General features: G+C 39.1%; 3 protein-coding genes and 1 long non-coding RNA gene across 11 annotated transcripts in view; 2 read left to right on the top strand and 2 right to left on the bottom strand.

Moving 5' to 3' along the window:
* The window catches only part of fubp1 (far upstream element (FUSE) binding protein 1), a 13926-nt gene extending 6410 nt beyond the window's left edge, over positions 1 to 7516 (bottom strand). For 4 of the 8 annotated variants that reach the window (XR_006406634.1, XM_044369368.1, XM_044369365.1 and 1 more), the window contains exons 1-17: positions 7382 to 7516; positions 6810 to 6933; positions 3877 to 3912; positions 3666 to 3702; positions 3524 to 3570; positions 3359 to 3430; positions 3190 to 3247; positions 2808 to 2970; positions 2584 to 2682; positions 2350 to 2454; positions 2163 to 2265; positions 1634 to 1873; positions 1273 to 1433; positions 1033 to 1184; positions 841 to 917; positions 506 to 631; positions 56 to 130 (exon numbers count right to left, since the gene is read on the bottom strand). Coding sequence is in view for 7 of the 8 variants with exons in the window: in XM_044369368.1 (XP_044225303.1) it covers positions 56 to 130; positions 506 to 631; positions 841 to 917; positions 1033 to 1184; positions 1273 to 1433; positions 1634 to 1873; positions 2163 to 2265; positions 2350 to 2454; positions 2584 to 2682; positions 2808 to 2970; positions 3190 to 3247; positions 3359 to 3430; positions 3524 to 3570; positions 3666 to 3702; positions 3877 to 3912; positions 6810 to 6933; positions 7382 to 7474 (1768 nt within the window). In the remaining variant the exon portion in view is untranslated. The remainder of the gene's footprint in view (positions 1 to 55; positions 131 to 505; positions 632 to 840; positions 918 to 1032; positions 1185 to 1272; positions 1434 to 1633; positions 1874 to 2162; positions 2266 to 2349; positions 2455 to 2583; positions 2683 to 2807; positions 2971 to 3189; positions 3248 to 3358; positions 3431 to 3523; positions 3571 to 3665; positions 3703 to 3876; positions 3913 to 6809; positions 6934 to 7381) is intronic. The other 4 variants (XM_044369369.1, XM_044369370.1, XM_044369367.1 and 1 more) reach the window with 3 other exon arrangements.
* Positions 5018 to 27026, top strand: LOC122994607. Its single transcript, XR_006406635.1, has 4 exons — positions 5018 to 5032; positions 18398 to 18402; positions 25495 to 25498; positions 26889 to 27026. It is a non-coding gene; the product is annotated as an uncharacterized LOC122994607 (long non-coding RNA).
* On the bottom strand, positions 8432 to 14737 carry slc25a24l (solute carrier family 25 member 24, like). Its single transcript, XM_044369373.1, has 10 exons — positions 14463 to 14737; positions 14214 to 14340; positions 13666 to 13753; positions 12772 to 12883; positions 12183 to 12341; positions 10779 to 10916; positions 10576 to 10686; positions 9348 to 9515; positions 9126 to 9264; positions 8432 to 9040 (listed from the first exon to the last, which is right to left on the bottom strand). The coding sequence occupies exons 1-10, from the start codon at positions 14583 to 14585 to the stop codon at positions 8853 to 8855; spliced, it is 1353 nt and encodes a 450-aa protein (XP_044225308.1). The 5' UTR covers positions 14586 to 14737; the 3' UTR covers positions 8432 to 8852.
* On the top strand, positions 19167 to 24317 carry dnajb4 (DnaJ heat shock protein family (Hsp40) member B4). Its single transcript, XM_044369374.1, has 3 exons — positions 19167 to 19682; positions 20986 to 21566; positions 23508 to 24317. Exons 1-3 carry the CDS (start codon positions 19472 to 19474, stop codon positions 23736 to 23738), a joined length of 1023 nt encoding a protein of 340 aa, XP_044225309.1. The 5' UTR covers positions 19167 to 19471; the 3' UTR covers positions 23739 to 24317.

The raw sequence follows: 27026 nt of genomic DNA, 5'->3' as shown, positions 1-27026 counted from the left end.
GGCTGTTTAGACTGTCTTGTGTTAATATGTGTACACTGAAACTACGTTCATATACCCATTTTCTTGTAATATTCCTCCCAGGCCTTGGAGTAATCTGCCTGTCCACTCTGACCTGCAGCCTGTGGGTCACCTGTTAAAAAAAACGGTACTTGTAATTAGTAAGTCATTCTCAGCAGTTTGTCCTCCACCTGCCTGGGTCGGGCTGTCAGCCTAAGAATGGCGGAAGGAAAACTATCCTGTCCCTGGGTTAATATGAAAAAGTAGAGGGGGAAAGGGGGGGAGAAAAAAAAAAAAAAAGAAAAGAAAAAAAAAAAAAAGTGCTCTGCAAAAGCAAAGACAGCCAAACCAACTTGTCTCCTGTCAACCAAAACCCAGTAAGCCATGAGCACAGGATACTACTCAAGTAAAGCTAGTGGGCTACTCTGCTTCTACTCTAGTCTTTAAACAGATTCTCTGCTTCTTCTAGACGAAGATCAGGCACTTTGCTTAGGAAACGGGCTGTTACCTTGGCCGTTGGTCTGAGTCGTGCCTGGAGCTCCGCTGGTCGGGGTCATGGGAGCTTGCGGCTGCTGGCTGTACTGAGCATAGTAGGCTGCCCAAGCCGCTGCGTTGGCATCGGCTGCTGCTTTATCTGAGACACAACAAACAAGTCTGGTTAGCGAAAAATGTGGCTCAAATAAAAAAAAAAAAAAAAAAAAGACCAATAAACATGATGAAATAGCTCCGTTGTGTAATCTCTGTTATGGATCTGAACTGTTTACTCCTCACTGATAGAGACCTGAAATTATACTCAAACTGTTTAGTTTTCTACAAATGTGTCGACTATTAGCGGGTACTCACTTGGATCAGGCTGTCCCTGCTGCCAGTGTGGGTAGCCGTTGCCCCATCCCTGAGGCTGGTAAGGCGCAGGAGGACCACTGATGAAAGAAAAATAACTTAAAATCAACCAATATTCCTGTTATGACACAAAATTTTAAAGATGATGTTTATTATGACCATGCCTTAAAACTACTACTATGTAGGTGTACTTACTGTGGTCCTGGAGGTCCCTGGTTGTATGGTCCTGGGTTGTATGGACCCATGGGAGCCCCGGGGGGTCCTGGTGGTCCCGGAGGACCGTGTGGGCCTGGACCTCCGTGTGGACCAGGGGGACCATGTGGACCGCCCATTGGAGTGACTGGACCCTGAATAAACAAACATAATAATGTTAATACAAACATCACGGGAAACAAACTTCTCTGTGTGGGTTTATTATCAGTCACTGTGTCTCACCCCGATTTTCTCCTCCACCAGTTGCCGGGCGTAGTCGATCTGCTGTGGGGAGCCTCTGACTGTGAACATTTTGATGTTGGGATCAGCGTTGGGTGGAGGATTCCTCTGTAGCTCGATCCTGGCCCCGGACTGCTGGCTGATGCCCTTGATTGTCTCACCACCTGAGGAGTTCAGACACAAACATTAAAACACCACCAGACATCACATTTACCTCTAATGACACCAGACTGACGACTGAAGAGCCTGAAAGGTCTGAACACTTAAAACAGAAAGCCAAGTGAACATTTTTGAGATCCTGGAACATCAAAGCATTTTACTAAAATTAAATTCTGATTGTAGTCAGACTGCCGCTGCCACTTGCCTTTTCCGATGATGAGGCCAGTCTTCATGGTTGGAACGGTGAAGGTGAACTCCTGCAGGCCGCCGGGGGGGCCCATGTTCCAGTTGCCCTGCCCACGACCACGACCTCTACCACCGCCGTGTCCCGGAGGCCCTCCAGCCTGGACGCTCCTCAGCAGGTCGGATATGATTTCCGCCGCGTGCTGAGCCTGGTCAGGAGGACCCATGATCTGTGCTATCCTGTCAGGTGTGCTGCCATCATCTGGAGGGAGAAAAACGGCTGATTAGATACTATTGAGACATTATGTCAATTTCTAAACAAACGTACCATTTTCTACTAATTCAAGTCGTAGTAATTGTTACTCCAAAGTATTTGTATGTGTTCAGGTCTCAGATAATTTAGGGTTAGGGTTATACATCAGCTTCTCAGCGTGGTGCATGAGTTTTCATCATAGACCGTACATACTTTTTAACTGCATCTAAATTAGATCGCTTTCGGCCATGCTCCTTTCTCAGATTCTTGCATTACTACTCCGTCTTAAATCACTCACCTGGTTTAAACTGGATCCTGACGCCTGTGTCGTTCTGTATTTTCTTGATCATCTCTCCGTTTCTGCCGATAACGATTCCTACTGCAAACCGGGGGACGGGAACCTAAAGGATGATTAAACAAATTGAAGTCACTGCTTGAAACATTTGCCTCCTAACTAATGAACGAAACACGTGATAAATACTTACATCTAAGCTATCTCCTCCTCCGCCTCCGACCCTGGAACCGTACTCGCCCCTCTGCTCCCTGAAGCCCTGGTCTCTGATCAGCTCCATCACCATCTCTTTGGCTTGCTGGAGAAAAGAGGACAGATCTCATTACAGCACTACTCGACTGAATCCACAGAGACAAATGATCGAGCAAAACATGAATCAATATCAATACTACTTGTAGTTCCATTTCATTTGAACACAATGACCCACCTGAACTTTAAATGGCTCTCCTGAAATGCGGAGTGGTTTGTCTGCTCCAGTGTTTTGGGGTCCGTCTTGGATCATGACCATCTTCACTCCGGCTCTTTCCTGCACGTTCAGGGAATAAAACACAAACGGTAAACGGCACGCACCGAATGTCCTCTGCTTTCAAGTCAGTACAACTGGTCTGTTGGCTTTTAAGTTCGGTTTTTAAACACTGGCTGAACACTCACCTGAAGGCTTTTGATGGTTTCACCTCCCTTCCCAATGACAAGACCGGCTTTAGAGGCAGGGACCATAATCTCCTGAACAGTCATGCCCGGGCCGTCGTTGTGGTGGAAAGCTGGGGCTGGTCGTCCCTTCTCAACAATCTCTGTTAGTAGCCTCTTTGCAGCCCTGATGGAAGAAAAGTTACATTTCTTATACAGCAGGAGGCGACTTTTTGTTGCAAGTGGAAGAATTCCCAAATTCCTGGTATACAAGAGGCAAGTCACTGATTTTCCTCTGCCTCTTCTCACCAGTGTAACTCAGTGAAATGTCTGATTGTTTTGCACATACTTCTAGAACTAACGTTTGCACTGAATGAGGGTTTTTACATGTGAAGAAACAACTTACTGGATGGATTCTGGTGGTCCTGTTAATGTCACCGACCTCTCTGGCATTCCTCCGCTGTCTACAACACAGTAAAAAAGGAGCAATTAATACAAATTCTACGACAATAACCAACACCTACATGAAGTAGCATCACTGGCATCCACAATATCAGCAACAAATATAAACCTACCGGGGGCGATCTGTATTTTACACCCAGATTCCTGCTGCAGACGTGATATTTGTTCACCCCCTCTTCCAATAACTAGGAAGGAGAAAAAAAAGGTGTTACTTCCAAATACTCTTATATAACATTCTTATATATAATATACTTAAACATTATATTATGACAACTTACTGAATCCAACCATTCCATCAGGAACTTTGAATTCCTCTGATGCTGACCTGAGAAAATAAAATAACAAAATCTCCATGAGTTTTTAAAATACGGGGCCAAGTGCTGAAGGTAATCATGTTTGAATTAAACTGAAGTATCTCACCTTGGAGGACCACCCATTCCTCCCATTGCTGAAAAGGCTGGAGAAAAAAAAAATGGCGGCAGGTTAGAAGAAAAAAGAATAACATAAAGATAGTTAAGGCTTGAATCTGCACCAAATTTCCAAACCTACTAATTTAAGGTGAATCACTGTACTGAATCACAAAGAATGACATCCACACATTTACCTACAGCTACATCATCAGGTCACTTACCATCATTTGTGGCCACTTTCTTTGTCTCTGGTTGATCTGTGACAACATGACATAAGCAGTATGAGTATCTGTCATTATACCTACTATCACATTACTAACAGGTTTCTTCAAATTTCAGCTCAGAAATCTGAAAATGACAACATGGACATTTTATTGGCAAAGGGACATCGGTGTTAAATAATCTTCAAGTACACATGCACAGCTGGAATACACCCTTCGTAGCCAGTTTATTAAGTACATAAAGCTAGAACGAATGTGTCTAATGCAACAGTCCTGCAATAAACCTGAACTGCTGCAGGGCTTTCCGGAGGAGTGTTGATTCAACTTTATGCCCATTTTGGAGGCCGTAGCTTGAGATACTTTTTTGTATTTCGCAATATCAAGGTGTGTCTAATCTTTTGTGCACTACGTTTATATCCACGAGGGCAAATTAACATTATAACCATCTCTCAGCATAATGCAAAAACTATTAAATAAATCTCTCTCAAACATTTTTAATTAAAAAAAGGTAAGATCTGTTGCAGGACTGTTGAATATTACAGTGTTTCTTTTAACTAGGGGTACCTATTAGACTGGCAGCTGAATGTACATTGATGTGTGTTGAAACAGAATGTGGGATTTCATTTTCATTTCAATGACAATACAATAAACGTACAAGGAGTTATAGTAAGGTGAAACTGAAACACACACTGACTCAACCTGCTGAGTTAGTATGACAACTCCTAAAAGCCCCATTACACACCATGATTATGTTCATTCACAAAATATGATTATATTTTCATTATCAGGCACTGATTTGAGACAATTATGAAGACAGTGAACATATCATCCAACTCTAAACACATGCCATAACCTAAAACTGCAAACATTAGTAACATAAAAATCAATGACTGATGTTAGTAGTAATTTACAGATTGTTAAGGCATACCGGTGACAATGCACCTTATAAAAACACATTCATGTAAATTTAATTTAGCTATGTTAAAGGATACATTCACAATTTTTCAAGTGTGTCTTAAAACACAGTCAGGTGCCCATATGAACACAGAAAGAGGTTTTCCTCGATGTAATCATTCCTCCTGTTCATACTGGTTATTAAAAGATCCCATTCAAATGTGCTTTCAATGTAAGTGATGGGCGGCAAAATCCACAGTGTGTCCACACAGTCACTTTGTTCAAAAATGTATTTTAAAGTTTATCTGAGGCTTATATGAGGCTTCAGCTGTCTGAGTTTGTCATATCAAGTGGATATCTGACACATTTACAGTCTTTTTAGCATCAAATTCCCTCTTTGTGTTTCCTCAGACAGTGTTTCCCTGTTGAGCTGCGGTGGAAATATAGTAACAAAAAGAGGGACTTTGGCACTAAAAACATTGTAACGTTGAAAGATATCTAACAAAAAGAGGGACTTTGGCACTAAAAACATTGTAACGTTGAAAGATATCTACTTGATTTGACTCATTTCGACGACTTAAGCTTCATATTAGATTTCTTTTAGGCACCTTACTGTTGTTTTAGGACAGACTTGAAAAGATGTGAACCTGTCCTTTAAAAGAACAGTTCTATTTAGTAAAATACAATTTAGTAGCTGCTAAAACATACAGGCAAGCATAACTAACAAGTAGGGGTGTAACAGTACGTGTATTCCTCCTGCACCATTCAGCACATGATGTTCGGTTCGGTACGTGACCTTCCTCAGTTCGGTATGCTCCGTGACCCAAACAATTACTTTTCAAAATAGTTTAATAATCCACTTATTGCAACACACGGAACAATAGGCGCTTTCGGACCAGAGGAACTTTTTCATAGTCCTAAGAGCTGTTGGAGGAACTACCCCCTTTTTATTGTGTCCGCACTGCAGGAACTGAGAACGATATTAGTTCTCAGAACGCCGATTTGAGGGACTTAGCTCCTACTTCAGGGTAGGTACTCTAGCAGCACCAGAGGAACCTTGAGTGACACAAGTGTACACGTGAGCCAATGCACCACCAGCAACCGCCATAATTAAAAACCAGCGTAAAACCACCACATAGTCTAAATTCCATTTCCTTTCCAGATACGTTATCATGAAACCCACTACACAGAACAAACACACAGCTCCGATCATGGCACCCTGCATCTTCTTGTTGTATCTTGTGCAAGAGTGACTTTGCTATACAACTGTTGGCCAACCTATGTCACATCAGTGTTCCTATTGGCGGTGAGAATGCAAACAGAAAAAAGCCTTTAAAAAAGGTATATAGTTCCTCTCAGGGAGTCCCCAGAACAAGTTCCATCCAGAACATTTTGACAGCGCACCTCTTGGCTGTAGCATGCTCATTGATGTATGCTAGACGGCTTAGCCAAGGTAGTCTGGATACCCTGTAGCGTCTCTGCCGTCAGAATGACAAATAAGAGACCCATAACACTGACAGAGTCCAACAATATTATTAAGATATGCGCCATTATCTCCATAGCAAAACAAAACCATGTCTCCTCGTCCCCCTCCCCTCTCTGTGATGGTCAGATTTTCTCTCTGCCTTTGAGTGAAGCCGTTCAGGACAACAATAAAAACATTTGATTTCTGACATGGTCAAACTCTCAGTTCTGAGAGAAAAATGTAGTTAAAAGTATGAAAGTAAAAGTAGTGGTTTGATCCCTCTGACTGATATATTATTGTATATGACATTATTAGATTTTTAATACTGAAGCATCAACGTGTAAGCAGCATGTTACTGTAGTAGCTGCTGGAGGTGGAGCTAGTTTTAACTACTTTATATGCAGTTACACCATAAATCAGCATAAAACAGCTGTCAGCCAGTGTCCTGACTCCTTACAACAAAGAGAAATGTTTTACTTTTCCACAAAACCGAGGTACATACCGAACCGTGAATCTTGTGTACCGTTACACCCCTACTAACAAGACTTGCATTGAATCGATTTGAGCCACTGACCGATATTCAGGTTAGGCATGGGAAAATACCCACCAGCGTCCTCCAGGGGCCTTTTCTGGCCTCCGTAGCCAAATTCATTAGTTGGAGGTGCCGCAACGCCATCACCACCGATCTTCGCTGCGATCTGAAACACACAATTGTAGAAAAAAAACAGCATTTTAAAGATTATTTCTTCCATAGCTCGTGTTTGATCTGCTTGGAGAAACACATTGGCTGCGGCCTAACGTCTCTCCGGAAGTCTTGAACCAACAAAGGAAAGCTTCAACTTCCACTTTCACATCGTGGTTATTACGATTCAACTACAAAATTATTACATTCATAACGACTGTGCGTGATTTATTAATCACTACAAGTTTTCTCGGTTAAGATTGCATGTTTTCACGTCTGTTTTTAGAGTTTCAGTGTGGCGTAACGTTGGTCATCCTTAGCTTAGCTTAGCTTGCCGTGATGCCGCGGTTAACGGCAGAGAGAGCTGAAACCGACTGTTTACTAACCTGATTTTCGAAAAAAAATAACACACTGGCGATAATTATTTTATGATCTATCTTTAGATGATCTAGCGGTGGTCTTACCTGTCGTGCTCGCTGAAGAGCGTCTTTAAAAGCGTCGTTCATGCCGCCACCGGCGTTAGAGGACGGCGGAGCCACGCTGCTGTAGTCAGCCATATCTGCTGCTGTTCTCCTTCTCCGCGCGACAAGATGGCGGGTTTCATACACGGGAAGAGGACTGGGACTCTCGCGGGTAAATTATTTGTCTCGCGATAGCAGGATTTCTTTTTTTTCCTTATCTTTCCTTCCTTAGCTTTCTTTTTTGGGGTCAAATCTGACATCGAGCATTAGTTAATCAGTTTTGTCACATTGAAGTAACTTTTTTGGTTAAAATTTGAGTAAGCGTTTGTTAATATAACTATTAATTTGATGTTCTTTACGTTTGCATGTTAAATGATAGGTTCAACAATCTGGTGCCCATATGAAAGAGGTTTTCCTCGCTGTAATCATTCCTCTTGTTCATACTGGCTATTTAAAGATCCACAGTCACTCGTTCAAAAATACATTTAAAAGATTATCTGAAGCTTATGTGAGGCTTCAGCAGTCGGAGTTAGTCACATCAAGTGGATATCTGCCACATTTACAGTCTCTTTAGCATCTAATTCCCTCTTTGTGTTTCCTCAGACAGTGTTTCCTGGAAGTATAGTAACAAAAAGAGGGACTTTGGCACTAAAAAGACTGTAACGTTGAAAGAAATATATTTGATTTGACTCATTTGAATGGTTGAAGCTTCATATTAGCTTCACATAAAGTTTTAAATACATTTTTGCAGAAGGAGGACTGTGGATTTTGGCCCCCATCACTTATGTGCATTATGAAGGGATCTTCTTATGCATCTTTATCATCTTTCTATTATTTTATGTTTGTCCAAAACATTAAAAATGCAGATGTGAATTTCCAATAGTCGCCTTATATCAAACTTCCTCTAACCAACTGTAAAACGTGGCTGTGATTTGCAAAGTTGAGAAGAAAGACTTTAACATCCTACATCTGCCTCAATTTGAGAAAAAGTGTTGAAATACACATTTATCTGTAAGACACATTTAATCCAAACTCATAACAAAGAAACACATCAATCTTACAAAATAACATTTTATTATACAGCCCGCTCTGCAACACATGTCCCAATTTACACAGCCCAATCTCAAGAGGGCAATTATTACACTTGGTCACATTTGTATATTTCAAGTCAACAGTGTAACACTACTCAGTGAGGTATGTTGTATTTAGCAGCTGCATCATGTTGGTCTCATGCTCCTGGTCAGTGATGAACTACTGACTCCACTACAAGTTTTAAAAAGGCTTGTAGCTGCAGAGGTGTTAAAAGGTAGAGAGGCAGACTTGACACTTGCATCCACAGAGGAACTTTATGCCTTTTTGTTGTATTCCAGTTATTTTTCGACAGTCCATTAATATTAGTAAGAGTTAACTGTTTTTGTTCTCTTTTTGTTCCAGATCAAATCCCTGAAAAATGCTGTTTTTTTTTTTTAAAATCTCAAGACTCCATTGAGGAAAACAGATTTTCAAATTTTCTAGTTAAAGTGTAGTTTATCAGGGCACAAGGAATAGCCCTGACGAAGCTGGCTCCCATCCCATTATAATATCCTCTAATTCCATGTCTTTCATATATCCCAAGAAGTCCTTGTAGTACACCTGAGGCAGGACGCGAATCTGAGCAGAAAGCTGGAAACCAAGACAACTGGTGATGAGGAAAAACATGATCTCAAATAATCCCAAATATGTCAAAGTAAATAAATGCAAATGTTACCTTTTGCTTGCTGCTGAGTTCGGATCACTGCCAGCGGGTAACTGGTTATTTGTCCAGAAGCAAAGGCCACAAAACTGAAGAAAAACAGTTTGGTGTCGCTGTTGTAGGCTGGATCGCTTCTTGCCCAGTTCATGATGGACTGCAATAAGAACCAAATAGTGAACAAAATAGTGAACGTTAAGTTGATCATGTACTTGAACTTTGACTGTTGTTCTCTCTCACCTGATGAACTGCACACTCCACACCTGCGTAGGGGATCATACAGAGGATACTGGGCTTGAATCCTCTGTAAAACGAGGACAAAGACTCGTGTCTGTAAATGGATCGGGCACACGCCACAACACCGTGATAGGTGCTGACCTGCTGCAGGTTCAGTCTCACCTTCAACACCTGAAGGAAAGATAAAAACAGAGAGATTATTAAAGTCCACTGATAAATTAAACACACTTTTAAAGATGTTCATATAATCAAAATACAAATGAGGAGTTTAATTCCAAATCGAGGCATTAATTTACTCTGATTTAAAAATATGCTGCTAATGTTAATTGTGCTACAGTAAATGAAACCTTGCTGCAGATTTTCCTGAAATTAACTGCAAAGTCCAAAAAGTACAACTTTTCACATTACTTACAATTCAAATGACATATACACACATACAGATCTTTTTTCTTTTTTTTTAAATCTACTTTACTTTCTTCACATGAATCATTATCACAACCATCTGAGACACTGATGTGGTAACTGCAAACACAGGAAATCATTAATGAGAAGATTATCATTGTCTGTTGGCCTCAGTGTTGCATTTTACAATATGTGGCATCGCATCTGGGAGTTTGTTGGTTTACAGTACAGCGAGGAAACTGCATTGTGACACGTAGAAGGTGAAGATGTCATAAATGTAACTATAAGTAGAGCTGCAACAATTAGTCAATTAATCAATCAACAGGAAATTAATCACTGGCTGTTTTGGTAATCGATTCATCGTTTTGAGTCATTTTTTCAGAAAAAAAAATTCTTTGATGTAACCTTAGGCTTTGGGAAACAGTGATCGTCATTTCTCACAATTTTCTGACATGTTATAGACCAAACAACTAATCGATTAACAGGAAAATAATCATTAGTTGCAGCCCTACATTTAAGTTTCACATAATAAATGTATGCAAAAGGAGCAAAATATGGGTGTAAATCTCCCTCCTGGCATGTTTAACCTCTTCAATAAAGTGAAAAACAGGCCATGGAGGGACGGCCATGTTATTTGTTTCATTTAGTTATTTTAAGGCAACACTTTATATGAAATATGGGTTCTGACATTTGTGAGACACCACCAAACATCTGGAGAAAGGTCTCATTTGATTGTAATTATTAAACCAAAGCATCAAAATTAATCTAAGCAGTAACAGGACAGGACATAAATGTTGAAGTACTCAGACCTGCCACTGGTCTCTGATACCTCTAAAGGGTAGAAGGCAGCGTGAGCAACAGCACCGGACACACAACCCAAACCGAAACGCTGCTGCACCGTCAGAGTCTCCTGAGTTCTGTTCTGCGTGTAGAACTTCATCTGGACAGACAAGAGAAGCTCTGAGCGTCAACTAGAAACAGGAAACTGTTCATCAATTATTCATAGATAAGAGACAAGCTGCTACACCTCACCTGGGCGTAGATAAGACACTGTAGCGTCGACTGCGGCGTGCCCTTCAGCACGTTGACGGCGTTGCCTTGCCACATAGACCGCAGACCACCCGCCCTCATCTCCTGAAAGCCTTGAGAGAAAGCCTTGGATCCATGAACCTACAAAGCACACAAAACTCCTCATGAATCACTTTTATAGCCAGTTGCAATGAAGCGAAGTGAAGCAGAGACGTACTGACAACTAACAGTGTGGAAATACAAATGCACAAGCTTCAACAACAACAGAGTATTGTGTAAAGTTTTATAAAGAATGTGAAAAAGGTGTGATTTATAGTGGCTGCAAAAGATAGCAACAAGTCTTGTGTATGTCCTGTTTGTCATATATGTTAATAACATAGATTCATAGATTCTGGATTTTTAATGAGGGAGAAGGAGAGGATCTAATTTTGAGCATTTTAATGAGGTAATTTGACTTATTTTTGTGAAAAAAATCATAAAAGACACATATCATTACTCCAAGTTAAATGTTTTTATATGTCTTACAACATGTCTGGAGGGAATGTTTAAACTTAGCAGAGAGTTTAGGATACTCAGGGACAGGTTAGCTGATCACAGGTTATTTTTACACCAACAGACAATAAAGTAAAAGATGTCCAGCTCTCCTTAATCGTAACACCAAAGGCTCCTACAAAGACACTGAATGGCTTTAAGTGAGGTTTCATATTAAGAATAAGAAAGCTCCTTCCTGACAATACATGATACTACACCTTGTCATGTCAAATCTTATTTAAAGTATATGGATCTATATTTTTATCATTGTCAGCAAATACTGTGAAAAAACAGAAATGTTCTCTCACTTCTCTACTCTGCTGAAGATGTGAATCTTTAAAAACAAAAGGTCACAAATACAGACTTTCATTTTCAAAAAAGGCTCAGTAACTTCCTAACACAGCTGAGCACTGTAGTTTTTAGGAAATGTTATTCAATCAGGCATACATAATTTATTAGTTGGGGACTATTTTCCTCCACGGATTCGGTGCTCTAGTGAGTATTTAATGCAGCAGGAGGTGCATGTGGGACTGGCTCAAAATAATCTACAGTGTTCATATTAATGAAGGGACACATCATCCAGTGTGTGGCTCATTAATGAGTGAGAACTTGACAATGTCAGAAAGAAAAAAGAAATTAAATCAGCATTATAATAGTTTAGCCAGCACCATGCACACCCTTTTCTTTGATTTGTATGTCTGTGTTTTGGATTACATATCCAGTTTATCTAATTCACTTTTCCATTGAGCATCATCAACACATTCTTGCACAATCCTTTGGAATCAAACATTTACAAATATCCAAGATATCACACCAAATCAAATAAAACCACTGATGTATTTCACTAATAAAGAGGCACCTGACAGTGAAGCTGACCTGAAGTTGGGTCTTGAGGCGGTCGATGGGAGCCGTCACAGTTCGGGATACAGCATCTGCCAGTCCTGCTGCTAGAACAAACGTCCTCCACGCACCGAAACCAGACGCCTCTTCGGGAAACTCGATGGGCATCGCACGACTCTCACCCACATCAAAAACCTGCAGGGGGACGAGCTTAGTTATTAGATTTATCATTAGTTAATCCCTTTTAATCATTGTGCTTATATACCTGCTGCAGCATATGGATAAGTGATGATATGATGGACTTAAGTGCACCTCTGGTAGACGGGTTTATATGTTTTAGAAGGGTTTATTTGCAACATACATAAGCAATACATGTAGTGAAATGCAGTGAAGTTGTGCTGAAGTTGTTACTCACTTTGAAAAATAAGGATCTGAAAAAAAGAAATATAAAAGGTAGAAATTATAAATATATGTTAAAAAGGAAAATGTCATATATGTTACATGTGCAAATATGAAATGTGCAGCGCAGTATAAAGAACAGAGAGGAGGAAAAGAAGGAGGAAGATGTTCTCCTGTTTGAAGCGTTTCAGTTTCCATCCACAGTAACATGAGACTCGGCTCGTACCAGACTGTGTTTCCATGAGGACACCAGCTCCCCGATGTTGTCCGCAGGGTTGAGGATTACATGGTGCAGGAATTCTTCCCAGTCCACCGTCATCGAACTGTCCTTGTCCATCCTGTTGTTAGCAAACACAACAGCAAATATACTCAAGTCTGTTTCATCACAAAATAAAGAATCTTAATGAGCAGCTGTGTGTTTTACATCATGTCATCAAACTGTGTCTGAAGGATGATCAAAGTATCACTTTACGAAAAGTCATACATGACTTACAGCTGTCGGTAAATTCTTTATTAATGATTAACATCTTCTTAATTTGTTACAGAGCTGTAATAATCCATCATCATGCAGAAAATAAACATTTGTTTTGTCAGGTTGGGAGCCACAAACCATTTATTAATGTCTTCCTAAAACTGCTTAATGGCTTATTGTTAAGTGAAAAGTATTTACCTTAATAAAAGGTTTTTGATTCTTCCAACTAACATCAAGCCATCAAGTCTGAAAATGTTAGTTTATCCTTGATACATGGTTTTGGCTTGAAGTTAGAGGATTGAACAGCTCATCAAAGATCTAACTTAGTCGAATGGAGGACCAAAATGAATCCCAACTTTAATATGAGTTCACGATCTGACAACGGAAACATTATTTTTATTCGCATTATGATGATCTGTAGGCAGAAATAGATTCATTACCTTTTAACTTATAAATTATACAATAAGTATGCCTTATTGTTCAGTGATACCAAAATCTTTACAGTATAAGCGTCGTGTAATGTGATGAGTGTGAATTAGTAACATGAGCTCAGTTTGAAATCGACACTACAGCTGTAATGATTTTTTTTTTTTGTTAAAAATGCAACAACAAATCCAATATGAGGTAGTGGGCAATAAAGAATCTTACATTTGTATTATTTTTTTTGCATTCGGCTTTGATATGACCACTCCTAACTCCTTAAACAAACATATGATGTCCTCCTGGTCAATCACCCCTGATCAGAAAAGAGATGCACAAAATTACTTCCAATTACTGTCTGCAGAGTGTCAAAGAAAGCATTTACAGTGAGGACTGTGTATAAAGTGTAAACTGTCGGAGGCCTGAAGGGTCGATGCCTGCACAAACTGAACAGTTTACTGTCTACAGTGAAGCATAAACAAATCTTAATGTCTGCCTTCACTTTGTGACCTTGAAAAGCACACTTTACTGTAAATGAATGAACATTTATAGTTGTTTACACAGAGTACTGTACGTCCCATTATGACTGTATATCTTCTATATCAACAGTAAAACACAGTATGTTGTTTAAAGGAGAGAAAAAGAACATGCACAACTTTAATCTTTAAAATAATCAGATTCATCTGTTTCATATATTCAACACACATATTGTAGTTCATGGTTGTATTTTCTTGAGTTGTTTTTTTTATGAATAGTATTAGTGTGTGATCACTCACCACAGTTATTCTTGTCAAGGTCGTGAAAGTGAATTTTCCATTTCCTCTCTCTGTCCATCATGTAGCTGAGGAACTCTGTGTAATCCAACAGGCCATCTTTGTTTTTGTCATAAGAATCCATGATATTCTAGGAGGAAAAGAAAATATTCAATTAGCAGGTTTGTTGTGATCACATGAATTAATTAATGAGTTAATGAATTAATTAACAGCCTGGCACATTAAAAAACAACAACATAATCAAACCGTTACCTGGACCTTTCCATCCGCTGACAGGATCCCATATTTTCTCATTTCGTGGTGGAGCTCTGACACCGATATGAAACCATCATTGTCTTGATCCAGTTTGACAAATAAAGCTCGAAATTGATCCATGATTCGTTTAAAAATGCAGATTAAAATTTCAAATGCACGTCTGCTGCAGGCGAGTTACTGTAGTAATAAATACGGTAATATAAACATCAGAGATCTCTGACCTGCAGCTCCGCACTGACGCTGACTCATTGGCTGAACTCAATGCAGCAAGAGACCTCAAAGAGGAAAAAAGTCCTCTATAGTGCAGCAGGTGGCGCTGGACCGGCAGGAGAAGAGACCACATGATCAGCATCAGCATCATCATCATCACAAGTACAAGCCTTCTCCTCTATGTTGAGTTTCCAGAGACACACTGAGAATTGTAACAATACAAGAAATATATGATGTAAGAATATGTGAGTGTATATATGATAGATAATATATAATTTGAGCATTTTCTTTTTAAATGTTAGACTAAACCTTTGATGTGTGTAGAGTTAGATAGATACAATGGGAATGTCTGGATACTTGCTGGGGTGGGTGCATGGACAACCCACACACACACACACACACACACACACACACACACACACACACACACACACACACACATATTATTCATGGTCCCTTTTGGGCACATTACATAGACTTACATTCATTTCCTGGTGACTAACTCTAACCATAACCACTTACCCAAAAATCAGCTTTATCCCAATTGGGGACATGGATGTTGTCTCCAGTTGGATAAGCAGTCCCCAAATAACTGGTCTGAAATTTGTCCCAAAAAGTAGCCTATGACAGACTACACACACAGACACACACACACAGTACCACTCTCCTTTATAACTTTACTTTATAACCTTTATTATTTTATTAATTAATCTGAGGACAAAATACTAACATTTCACTTCTTTATTTGACTCACATCACAATGGAAAAATGCTAATGTGTTTTGACAAAGAGTCTTCTTCAGAGCGTTTGAAGTATACAGGTTCAATTCATAATATAGACAAAGACAGAGCTGGGAATTGGACCAAGTTATTTAGGAACTGATCACCTTTCTTATCTCATAGTTCTGGATACAGAGACCAATCACAAGTGTAGAATTAAATCTGATTTAAAGCCCATTAAATACAATATGAAGCTTCACAAAACATCACGTCCATCAATGCAAAATGGCAAAATGGGCCATTTCAGAGATTTATATTATTATACATTTTTTATTATACATTAGTGGATTGTTATTATTGATGCATTAACATGTAAAAGCATTTTAATGTCAGCAGGTGGTTGAGCAAATGTTAAGTGCTTAATATATAGTGTTGGCCATTTTTCATCTATAGCAATGCTTCATATTTTATAAGATGACATGTATGAAAATGTTTAATGTGTAAAGTAACTAGTAGCTTTACCCTGTCAAATAAATGCAGTAGTGAAGTAAAAGTATAAAGTAGAATAAAATAGAAATTACTTCATTAAGTACCTTAAAATTGTACTTAAGGACAGTTTGCACTTCGTCACTTTCACCACTGACTTTGTTCAATAGTGAATTATTGTGTATGTGGAACTCCAAAGTGAACTATAGTTACTTTATCTATATATCACTTGTGGTTTGATGACAGTCTTGCAGGTTGTTGTATTTTTTCCCCCCACTGAGGATCCAGCTGTCATGTCTGTGTGTGGTCATCACGTCATGTTTATAGCTTACATAAAGCACAATGAGAAGGATTATTTTGCCACCTCTCACCTGGATGATGTGTAATGCACCCCGGTATAGTGAGTGACGTCACGTGCCTCAGCATTTGCTTTTCTAGAAAGAGCCGCTGGATGCCAGTGATGGACGTCAAGTTAGACAGAGTGAGGTCGAACAAAACCGGAACAGAGCTTTCACAATAAAAGCGGTACGTGTCAAATACATCAACAATTATAGTGAAACTAGAGACACAAAATACCCAAAGAATACTATTATAGAACACATAGGTAAAAGTACCAATACAGCAATATAAAAATACTCCATTACAAGTATATGTCCTACATGAAAAATCCCATTTAAGTAAAAGTACATAAGTATTATCAGCTTGATGTAGTTAAAGTGTTGCAGTAAGAGTAGTGGTTTGGTCCCTCTGACTGATATACTATTATATATGACATCATTAGATTATTAATACTGAAACATTAGTGTTAGAGCAGCATGTTACTGTTGTAGCTGCTGGAGGTGGAGCTAGTTTGAACTACTATATATACAGATAGCTAGTTTAGTCCAGTGGTTCCCAACCTAGGGGTCGGGCCCCTCCAAAGGGTCACCAGATAAATCTTAGGGGTCGTGAGATGATTAATGGGAGAGAAAAGAAGAAAAAACAAAGTTCTGATACACAAATCTGTTTTCAATTTTTGGACTTTTTCTCTAATCTTTGATTTTTGGTGAAATATTGGATCATTTGAACATTTATTGAAATGAAACCATGTGAGAAGTTTAGAGGGAAAAATCACTGTTTGGTGGAGCTGTTAACAACTCATAGATATCTGAAATGTGACCCCGACTACACACTGCTTTTTGTAAGACATCAAAAGCCAAAAAGGTTGGAAACCACTGGTTTCATCTTTAATAATGTGTTGTATTTTAAAAGCTTGTTATATTATCCATTGTGTCAAATCTTCACCTGAAAAGTAACTAAAGCTGTCAAATAAATGTAGTGGAGTAGAAAGTACAATATTTCCCTCTGAAATGTAGTGGAGTGGAAGTATAAAGTAGCATCACATGGAAATACTGAAGTAAAGTACAAGTGCCTCAAAACTGCACTTGACAAAACATACATGGTTACTTTCAACCACAGCAGGCAGAGTTGGTTTTCATTATTTAATTGGGTCATTATTTCATGTGTGATGATTTAGTTTGGAGGCCCCCTTGTGGCTGAGGGCCCAAGCAGCCGTATAATTGGCTTAGTTCATTTTGAGCTGTTTTCTCAGGATGAGTTATCACCAGGAGGTTCCTCGTCCTGTCAAGTGGAAAGAAGCCATCAACATCAACTAACAGCTACATAAAAACTGGGCCTAAAAGAAAGGAAACTCATTCTCTCAGGTAAGAATTATCTATATGAATAGACTATAAATGTATTCAAATATAAACTAACACATGCTGTCTCAGCTTTACTGTATGATTTTGTTTGGGAATATACATAATATCAACTGATATGATAATGATGAGGATCTTAAAATGGGTCTTGCTTTATCACCTGATCTTTAGGTCCCATCTGTGTCAAAATCTGAATTAATTTGTATTATTATGTTGGAATCCTTCACACATTATATGAAGAGGGAGAAGAACCCACCAAGTATCTAATGTCTATGGATGCTGTTCTGAGGTCATCATCATTATTTCACCGAAAAATAGACCTTAAAAATTCAGCTATGTTTGGTCAGTGTGATGTGGTGCTAATTTAGCCAAACATGGACGTCCATTTTGGTCCACATTGACTCAAATATAGCCAAACATATGAATGCAACATAAAATTATGATTCATATCTTGATGAAAACTGGGGTTGTATCAATTCTGCCCAAACTACTGATACACAGTAGATAATCATGATATTATATAAAGTACTGTGCAAAGGTTTTAGGCAATTTAGATGTTTAGACTCTTATCTGTCAGGCAATACCAACAGGGAGGCATCTAATCAGTCCCAAATTTATTCTACAACTCCAAACATACAGCCAGAGTCATAAAAAACTATCTTCAGCAACAAAAAGAACAAAGAGTCCTACAGCAGCTGATTACAGCGAGGAAAACCTCTTTCCAGGGGCGGCTTTAGTGATTTGGGGGCCCCAGACAAACTCTGTCTTGCTTTATTTTCACCCTTTCTCTAATTGGAAATGTTGGTATTGGCAGTGGTAGAAGAAGTACTCAAAACTTGTTCTTAAGTAAAACTATTAATACCGCACAGTAAAAATACTGCAATAGTCCTGCGTTCACATTTTTACTCAAAAGTGAAGAGTGAAAGTGAAGTATTATTAGCACAATGTACTTAAATCTACTTAACTTGTGGAGCTTTTAATTCTTATATAATGCAGGTTAGTTTAATCAAAAATAATGCATCATATTTTATTCATTATATTTTGTGAGTAAAATCTGAATCTGCAAAGTTACCAGTAACATTTATCAGCCAGGTAAATGTGATGGTGCAATGTTTTCCTCTGAAGTAGAAGTAGTTGCATATTTTTAAGCGCTTTGGGGGCCTTTTGTAAGTTATTTCAGTGCATAATGAGTTTGAATAGTAACATAATTCAACAGATTTAATATCTAAACATCATAATAAATCTATAACTGTTTGGGGCCCTTTTATTTGGGGGCCCCAGACACAAATTAGACCCCATCCGATAAGATTTTTGGTTTTAGATGTTTTATTCCAGAAAGTGTATAAAACCCATGACCAACATATTCATATATTCTGTCATTATCTTACATATGGATAAAATTATAGTGAAAATAAATTATTCCCCTTTTTGAAGGGGACCACCAGCAACCCCTCAAGGACTCCTGGGCGTCCCGAACCCCACTTTGAGAACCACAGCTCTAAAGCACTTATTCCTCTATTATTACTTATTCCTCTGTCAGCTCATCCTGTCAGAGCTCAAACACCGGAACCAGAATTAACTGCGTTGTGTTAAACTTGACATCATAAGCTGTGGCTGCAGGGGAGGGAGATGTGGCTATTTAAAGAGGGTCATCCAGTCCCGGATAAATAACAGGGGGTCCACGGCGTTGACTAACGGGCTCTAAATGGTCTTCATCCTACGCCGTGTGTCTGTCTCTGTCTGCTTTGTGTTTTTTAGTCCAGACTGAAGCCGCTTCACTGCTGTGACAACCATCCGCCGACCAGATCCAGTCCACCAGCTCTTCACCGAGGGCTATCCTGTGTTTTATACCATTTGTCCTTTTTGCAGGGGGGGAGAAAAAAAAGCGTGAAAAATGGGCAAAGATTACTACAAAACATTGGGGATCTCTAAAGGCGCCACAGACGAGGACATTAAGAAAGCTTACAGAAAACAAGCGTTGAAATGGCATCCGGACAAGAATAAATCTGCAGCCGCCGAGGAGAAATTTAAGGAAATCGCCGAAGCATATGAAGTCCTCAGTGATCCAAAGAAAAGGGAAATTTATGACCAGTATGGAGAGGAAGGTAATGTGTGGTTTTTTATCGCACTGAGCTGCCTTTTTTTACTTATGTGTGACGTTTTTTAATTGGCCTCTAATACACCGTTATAAAGCCTGGATGGTTATTGGATGTAAAACACAGTTGGCTTTAATTCAAGTCACCAGAAGGCCTAAAAAAACAGCTGTTCAGTAGATATAGGCTTATTTCTGTGCATTTTACTTTAAGGATCATCGTATTACACTAAATCCGCAGTTATAAACCCCTGTGGAAGAGAAATAAAGGCCTGTCATCATTTCCACAAGGCTCTTCCTAGAAATAAAGGCGTTATAATAGCAAGAATGATTATGCCGAAGCCCTTCTATGCAAATATATGTAGTGTTTATACATGCAGTGTTGTGTCTGAACATACAGGGTTAATTTTCAGTCCAGATGGTTATGGGTGGGAAGCATGTCTGATGTGAGAAAGAGAGGAAAATACCACAGATCTGATTTAGAGACTTGATTTTTAAAGGTAGCACTCTGCTTTTCATGAGTTTTAACAGCTCAGTATCAGCAAAAGGTACATGCTGAACGTCATCAGAAAGGATCCTTGTAAATGAAACATGGCGTTTTTGAACAGTAAAGCATGAAAAGGTGTGCAAGAAAAGAGAAGAATTAAAGTATGAGCATGGAAATGTGTGTTATATGGTCTCTTTAAAGGCTCGTGCAACAATCAGAAAAGCTGAACAGGTGCTTTTTTTTTGGTGATGAGATGCACCATCGCTTGATAAACCCATTACATGAGTAGGCTGTCGACAGTAATATCTCAAAACTTACTGTAATATAAGATCTTGTGTGCGTCCAAGTCTCTGAATTTGTTCAACAAGGACCTAAGTCGTTGACTTTCCTTAAACATGCAGCAAAAGTTGATCCATCCTTGTGCTATAAAGCATTTTTGCCAATTTCAATGCGTCAACTCGTAATTGGCTGATATTGACCAGTCTGAGACCAGTGCTCCCTTTTTCATCAGTTTAAAATCTGTATACGCTGCGTTGAACTCATTGGGATGTTTTCAAAGTAAGGTATCATGAGGCCAAGGAGTCGGTTGTCATGACTGAATGAATCTAAGCAAAAACACTGAATTTTATAATCACATTGATGAATGAACTGTATTTATTTTGGATTGGTCACATCATGGCCAATACTGACCGATCTGCTTAATAAAGTCTGGTGCATCTGATCAATACGTTCTTGTTGCCAGAGGAATCATCTCTTGTGGCGTAAAGCTCTCCCATAGCTTAGTGTCTTATGTTATGATCACAGATGAATCATTTCTGTTGCTCACTAGGTCTGAAGGGAGGAAGTGGGCCCACTGGTGACGGACAGGGCAACACCTTCACCTACACCTTCCACGGGGACCCTCACGCCACCTTCGCCACTTTCTTCGGGGGTTCAAACCCCTTCGAGATGTTCTTCGGCCGCAAGGTCAACGGGCGAGACGACGAGGACATGGAGGTGGACGGAAACGACCCCTTCGGTTCCTTCACCAGCTTCAACCTGAACGGGTTCCCTCGGGATGGGCACGCCGGCCTTGGAGGGCAGCAGCGCCGGAAGCAGGACCCGGCCATCATCCACGAACTTAGGGTCTCCCTGGAGGAGGTCTTCCACGGCTGCACCAAGAGGATGAAAATCTCTCGCAAAAGGCTAAACCCGGATGGCAGGACCATGCGCACGGAGGACAAGATTCTCACTATTGAGATCAAGCGCGGCTGGAAAGAAGGAACCAAGATCACGTTCCCGCGGGAGGGAGACGAGTCGCCCAATACCATTCCTGCTGACATTGTTTTCGTCATCAAGGACAAGCCACACCCTCACTTTAGGCGGGAAGGTTCGAACATTGTGTATCCTGTGCGAGTGAGCTTACGACAGGTGAGGCGATTTCTATTTTGGCACCGACTGTGACTGAGTGTTGTCATAATAATAGAGTCTGATAGATAGATTAGTCACACACGGGGCAGTTTCAGGACAAGCTCGCACTTAGTTGAGATGGCTGCTTTAATGCTGCGACACTCTGAACAGCTTTGACATGATCGATAAAACTGTAGGTCGTCTGTGGCCTCAAAACTTGTTTTCCCTGGAGAGTAAAGTCGTACTGAATGAGCATAGTACAGATCTACAAACACACTTTATCCTTTGTACTTATGTAATGTAGATCTTCAACATTGAGAAATAGGAGCTGTATCACAGGGAGGGCAGAGAGGCGGCGGCCGCCCACGTGCACACGGTGCAAGATGGACTTATATGGTTCCTCCTACTCTCCTCAACACTCACAGATAGATCTCGCTGCCTTATCTCTGAATATACGACTACTATATGAAAACAGCTGCAGATCTGCATGACATGAAACCTGTTTTCAACTATAATCAAACAGAATTGTTTTATATGGAGGAAAAGTTCATTCTTGACAGTAGTTTTACAAAATAATCTTGACTCAAGATGAAATCCAACATCAAAGACAATCTTTGAACAGAGACAGGGGTTATAACACCCCCCCCCCCCCCCCCCCTCCACTATATAGGCTTTGACCACCTGTTATCATTTGATAACTGACAAATTCCATCTACTTACTGATGACTACTCAGTTGACTATTGATGCACTCTAAAGCTCTGGAAAAAGCTACTAAGAGGACCTTGAATCAAGATTATTTTGTAAAAATAGTTGTTTAATTTGCTCAGTGTTCAAACTTTTAGTCCTTTTTTAGTCCTAGTCCTTTATAGTTCAACAAAAATGATCAGAAACACTATGAAGAAGGTCAGTTTCAATCAGAAATCTCTTAAAAACATGTCGAACATGTTTGGACTGATTGCACTGAAATGACAGAACTTCTATTGCAGCAAAGACAACTTATAGCACAGTTAGTTAATATATGCATAAAGTTGTCTTGGGTGCATCAGTGGAGGAAATCATTTTACAAGAGTTAGAGCAACCTGAACAGCGTCTGATAGAATCGAGTAAAATCGTCTGCAAACATCTGTATCAGCTGATATTAGCTCATCGCAAATGTATTAGTGTTGGCATATAAATTGGAAGATAAGTATCAAAAGAGTAAGAGTTCAGTGCAGAAATGCCAAGATGCTTGAAGTAATTTAGAAACAGTGTCATCATTAGGCTGCAGAGAGCACTGAAAAGTTTATTATTAAACTCTAAAATGTCTTATCTTGATCACAATTCTTTAGAAAATAAGTTTGCTTATGACGCGTTTATTTCTGATATGTTGTATCAGATTCAGATTTGAAACTCTCAAATATCAATATTGTTATTGGCCATTCAGTATTTTTCAGGCTACAGCATCTACTATCAATATTCATGATTTTTTGCATTCTGAGATTAATGCAAACATATCCAGATGTGTTCATAATTCGGTCGTATTATCATTTACTAACTTTCAGGTCATTTTTATCGTGATCATATGATCATTTCGTGTTTTTGCTCTAAAAATTGTAGTTGTACAAAACTATGGTTTAGAGCTAGCTGCAATTAAAAAGTAACAAAATCAGTTGTTGATGTTTTAATTTTACACATATGAAGACTCATACACATATAAAGGTTTTATGTAACAGTGGATCATAGTTAATTGATTTTAAGACCAGTTTGATTGTTTTATGTTTACATTTGCCATGTTATTATATATATATAAATATTGGAAAATATCCTTATTAATGTTGTTATGTATTTTAATAATAGTAATATGATTGTAATATTAATTTCAACCATGTCACCACTATTTTGTCTTAATCTCAGCTAATAAGCAGATTCATGTTATTTGTGTGTCTCTCCTCATCCTCACTCTGACGTCCATATCTTTGCAGTCGCTGTGCGGATGCTCGGTTACCGTGTCAACGATAGACGGGAAGACGTGCAACATGAAGATCACGGACGTCATCAAGCCCGGCCTGAGAAAGACTGTCGCCGGACAGGGTCTCCCCTTCCCCAAAAACCCAGAGCAGAGAGGAGATCTGGTGGTGGAGTTTGACGTAAACTTTCCCGACACGTTGCCCGGCAACGCCAAGGACGTCCTCAAACGGCATTTACCTGCTTAGGACGAAAGGACTGAGCGAGGGGGGAGGGGGGGGATAACCGCATCATGACAGCACTCACCCTTGTTACCAAAACACACAAGGACAGTACTGACAGCTCACAGGTGGAGCCCCTACCGACGAATGTGCAATTTCTATTTTTGACCTATTCGGTGTTTTTATAAATACCATGCATGCTGCCAAGTTGATATAAGTGCAAGTCAAAGACTGTTTGGGTTGTTGATATCTGAGACATTTTATGTATGTGGACCCTTTTCCACAATCACTTTATCTTTTTTGTTTGTTGGAAATATTTGCCAGTGAATGAGTCTACAGTTGCCAAAAAATAATCCTGGTGATCCCCACCGAAAAAAAAACAAACAAAAAACTGCAGTGCCAAACTTTACGTTCTCCTTTATTCAAGTTCATCGTCTTTCACGTTTATCTCATCACGAAGCTTCAGTTGAGAATCTGTGTACAAGTTATTCGAGAGGAATGTGGTTCATCGCAGTATTTTAAATGGACTGGATCGTCACGTGTGCATTTTAGACTTACATGTGAAGATGTTAAACTTGAATTTTAAAATAAATATTTGCACATGAACAGATCTCGAGCTGTTTCAGTCATGAGGAGGCATCCGGTGAATCCTCCTCCATGAATTAAACAGTGTATTAACAATAATCACTTTTTAAAACCCGCTAATACTGCTTAGACCTATTTATAGTCAGTGAACAGTCTGCGTAGCAATATTACACAAAAATGGCACCAGAAAATGGATTCTGAAGATATTTTGATAGTCAAATGTGAATATTTTGCTGTTGTAAAACTGATACGGTACCATTTCTGATGTGCAAAGATCAATATTAAAATAACCGTGATTGAATTTAATGCTTAAAGTTACTAATGGCAGAACTATGAATGTGTAAATATAGCTGGTCTGGTCTCAGCTGCTGGCTATCTGCTGCCAACACGGCGGCCTTTACGTTTTCCCACCAGGGGACGCCACATCACTCATCATGGCTGAGGGGCCCAAAGAAAGGGGTGAGTCCATGTTAGACAGAGAGGGACACTTGGCTGCCAACATTTGCAGTTGATTTTAGTTCCAGGCAGGAAGGGTGTCATTAAAAAATATTATTACTAAGTGTTTGGGCTGTAATAAAGCCACATAAAAGCTGGTGTTTCACGGCTGTAACATGCATTCTTACATACATATTTTAATTTCAGCAGGGTTTGAAAAATATCTATCTAGCAGGAGAGTGGGCGGACACATTGTTCCCTTTTTTTTGTCAAGCAAAGATTTGTATTAAATGGCACCATTGTTCCTTAAGACAATTACACACAACAACATGTGTTAGAGATTTGTGCAAATGATGACTCATTATTATCCAGAGAGGGTGGAGAGTAAACACATCTGCTACGCTTGTGTGGTAGCATGTACCAGCCTGATGGGAATCTTTATGCCATATATCAGAGTATCCAACACACAATCAAATCCCACTGAAGCAAATTGGAAAAGATAGAGGTTTTTAATTAGGAAAAAAAAACACAACATGAATACATTTCAAAGCACAGTTGATAGCTGATAGTATCATGTTTCAGCAGTGATTAGTTTTATAAAGATAGCAACTCTTTATCCTGATCTTACATTCAGTGAATGGGTCTCTATTAAATATAGATCTATATTTAGTCAGCGATGATTCAGTAAGGCAATAAAACACATTTGGGAAACCCTTCGCTTTGAATAAAGAGGTTCTGAAAGTACCACAAAATGATCCTTCAGGCTTGTTTTAATTCAGAGCGAATCAGAAGTGTTGTAGGAACATTTTAAGAGCCGTAAATAAGATGGTTTATGTTAGTTTATTTTGTTTCTCTAGCAAATCAAACAGCTGTTGAAATCATCGTCCTTCTGAGTGATCGATTCCAAGATAGAAACCGAGGACCTCCGTGGGGTTCCTGATGGTGTTGAAGAGGGTCTCATATAAATCAAATGAATCGACTGATTATATTTTCAGACAAATGATCGATCATTCAACCCAACACAATTTATCAGAGTCCAAGATGTTGTCTTCAAATTCTTTGTTTTGTCCAAAACTGAAAGATATTCAGTTTACAATCATGTAAAACAGAGAAAAGCTACAAATCATTACAATGGAATTAATAATTGATTATCAAAACAGCTGCTGATTAACTTTCTGTCGACAGACTAATGATTAATCAAGTAGTTGTTTCAGCTCTGGTCTCAAGTCCTGTTGTAAACCTTCATTTAGACTTTAGATCAACTTTTGTCTTTAGACTCTTTTCCTGCCTTTCTTATGCATCTCTAAATATTTCAAATATACAGTATATAATTTCTGCACCTGTATCACCAAATTTTATTTAACTTACAAACAATAAAAGTTGTGTGCATGTGTGTGTATGATATGCAAACGTTCGGTACACTAATTTAAAATGTCATGTAATGATTAGTTGGATGGTGATGGTGCTGAGCAGGTATCAAGATCTCATTCATAAATCTGCATCTCTGTTGTTCCTTTAAAAATACTTCAAACAAAACATTTGGGGGAAAAAATGCAAAGACTTGTGTCAGCTCCAGTTTGGGTTATGGCTTAATTTTCTCTGGTTTCAGCTTTTTTTCTTGTAGTTATTCTCCTTTTATACTCAGTTATGACTTCAGGGGCTCTTGGCTGCAGACAACCCACAAACCAGGGTTGGGTTGGGGTGTACAAAGGAATCCTGGGTCCCTGAATTTGTAGTAACACCCATGAATTTCACTAATCCTTGGCTGAAACTCTGACCAAGAAACAACTTTTCTGTGTGTATAACTTCAGGTTAGCTTAACCTACATTTTTTTGCTGCATGTGTTTAAAAAATGCCAGAGTAATTGTTTTAAAGGACGGGTTCACAATTTTTCATGTCTGTCTTAAAACAATAGTCAGGTTAACACATGAACATTGAAATAGGTTTTTCTTGCCATAATCATTCCTCCTCATACTAACCATAAGAATATGGTCATTTTCTCTCACTTATTGTTTTCTGATCAAACTTTTTACTTACTGTTATTGTTTATTTTCATCTGATCCTGTTTCATAAAGCACTTTGGGCTGCATCTTTGCATGAAAGGTGCTACACAATTAAGTTATTATTATTAATAATACTATTAATATGAAGCTTCAGCTGTCCAAATGAGTCAAATCAAGTAGATATCTTTCAACGTTACAATCTTTTTAGAGCCAAAGTCCCTCTCTTTGTTACTATACTTCTACCACAGCTCAACAGGGAAACACAAAGAGGGAATTTCATGCTAAAAAGAAT

This window comes from Thunnus albacares, chromosome 12, assembly GCF_914725855.1.
Source record: "Thunnus albacares chromosome 12, fThuAlb1.1, whole genome shotgun sequence".
Taxonomy (NCBI): Eukaryota; Metazoa; Chordata; class Actinopteri; order Scombriformes; family Scombridae; genus Thunnus; species Thunnus albacares.
Note: the sequence above shows the minus strand (reverse complement) of the source record. Positions and strands in the feature narration are given on the sequence as shown.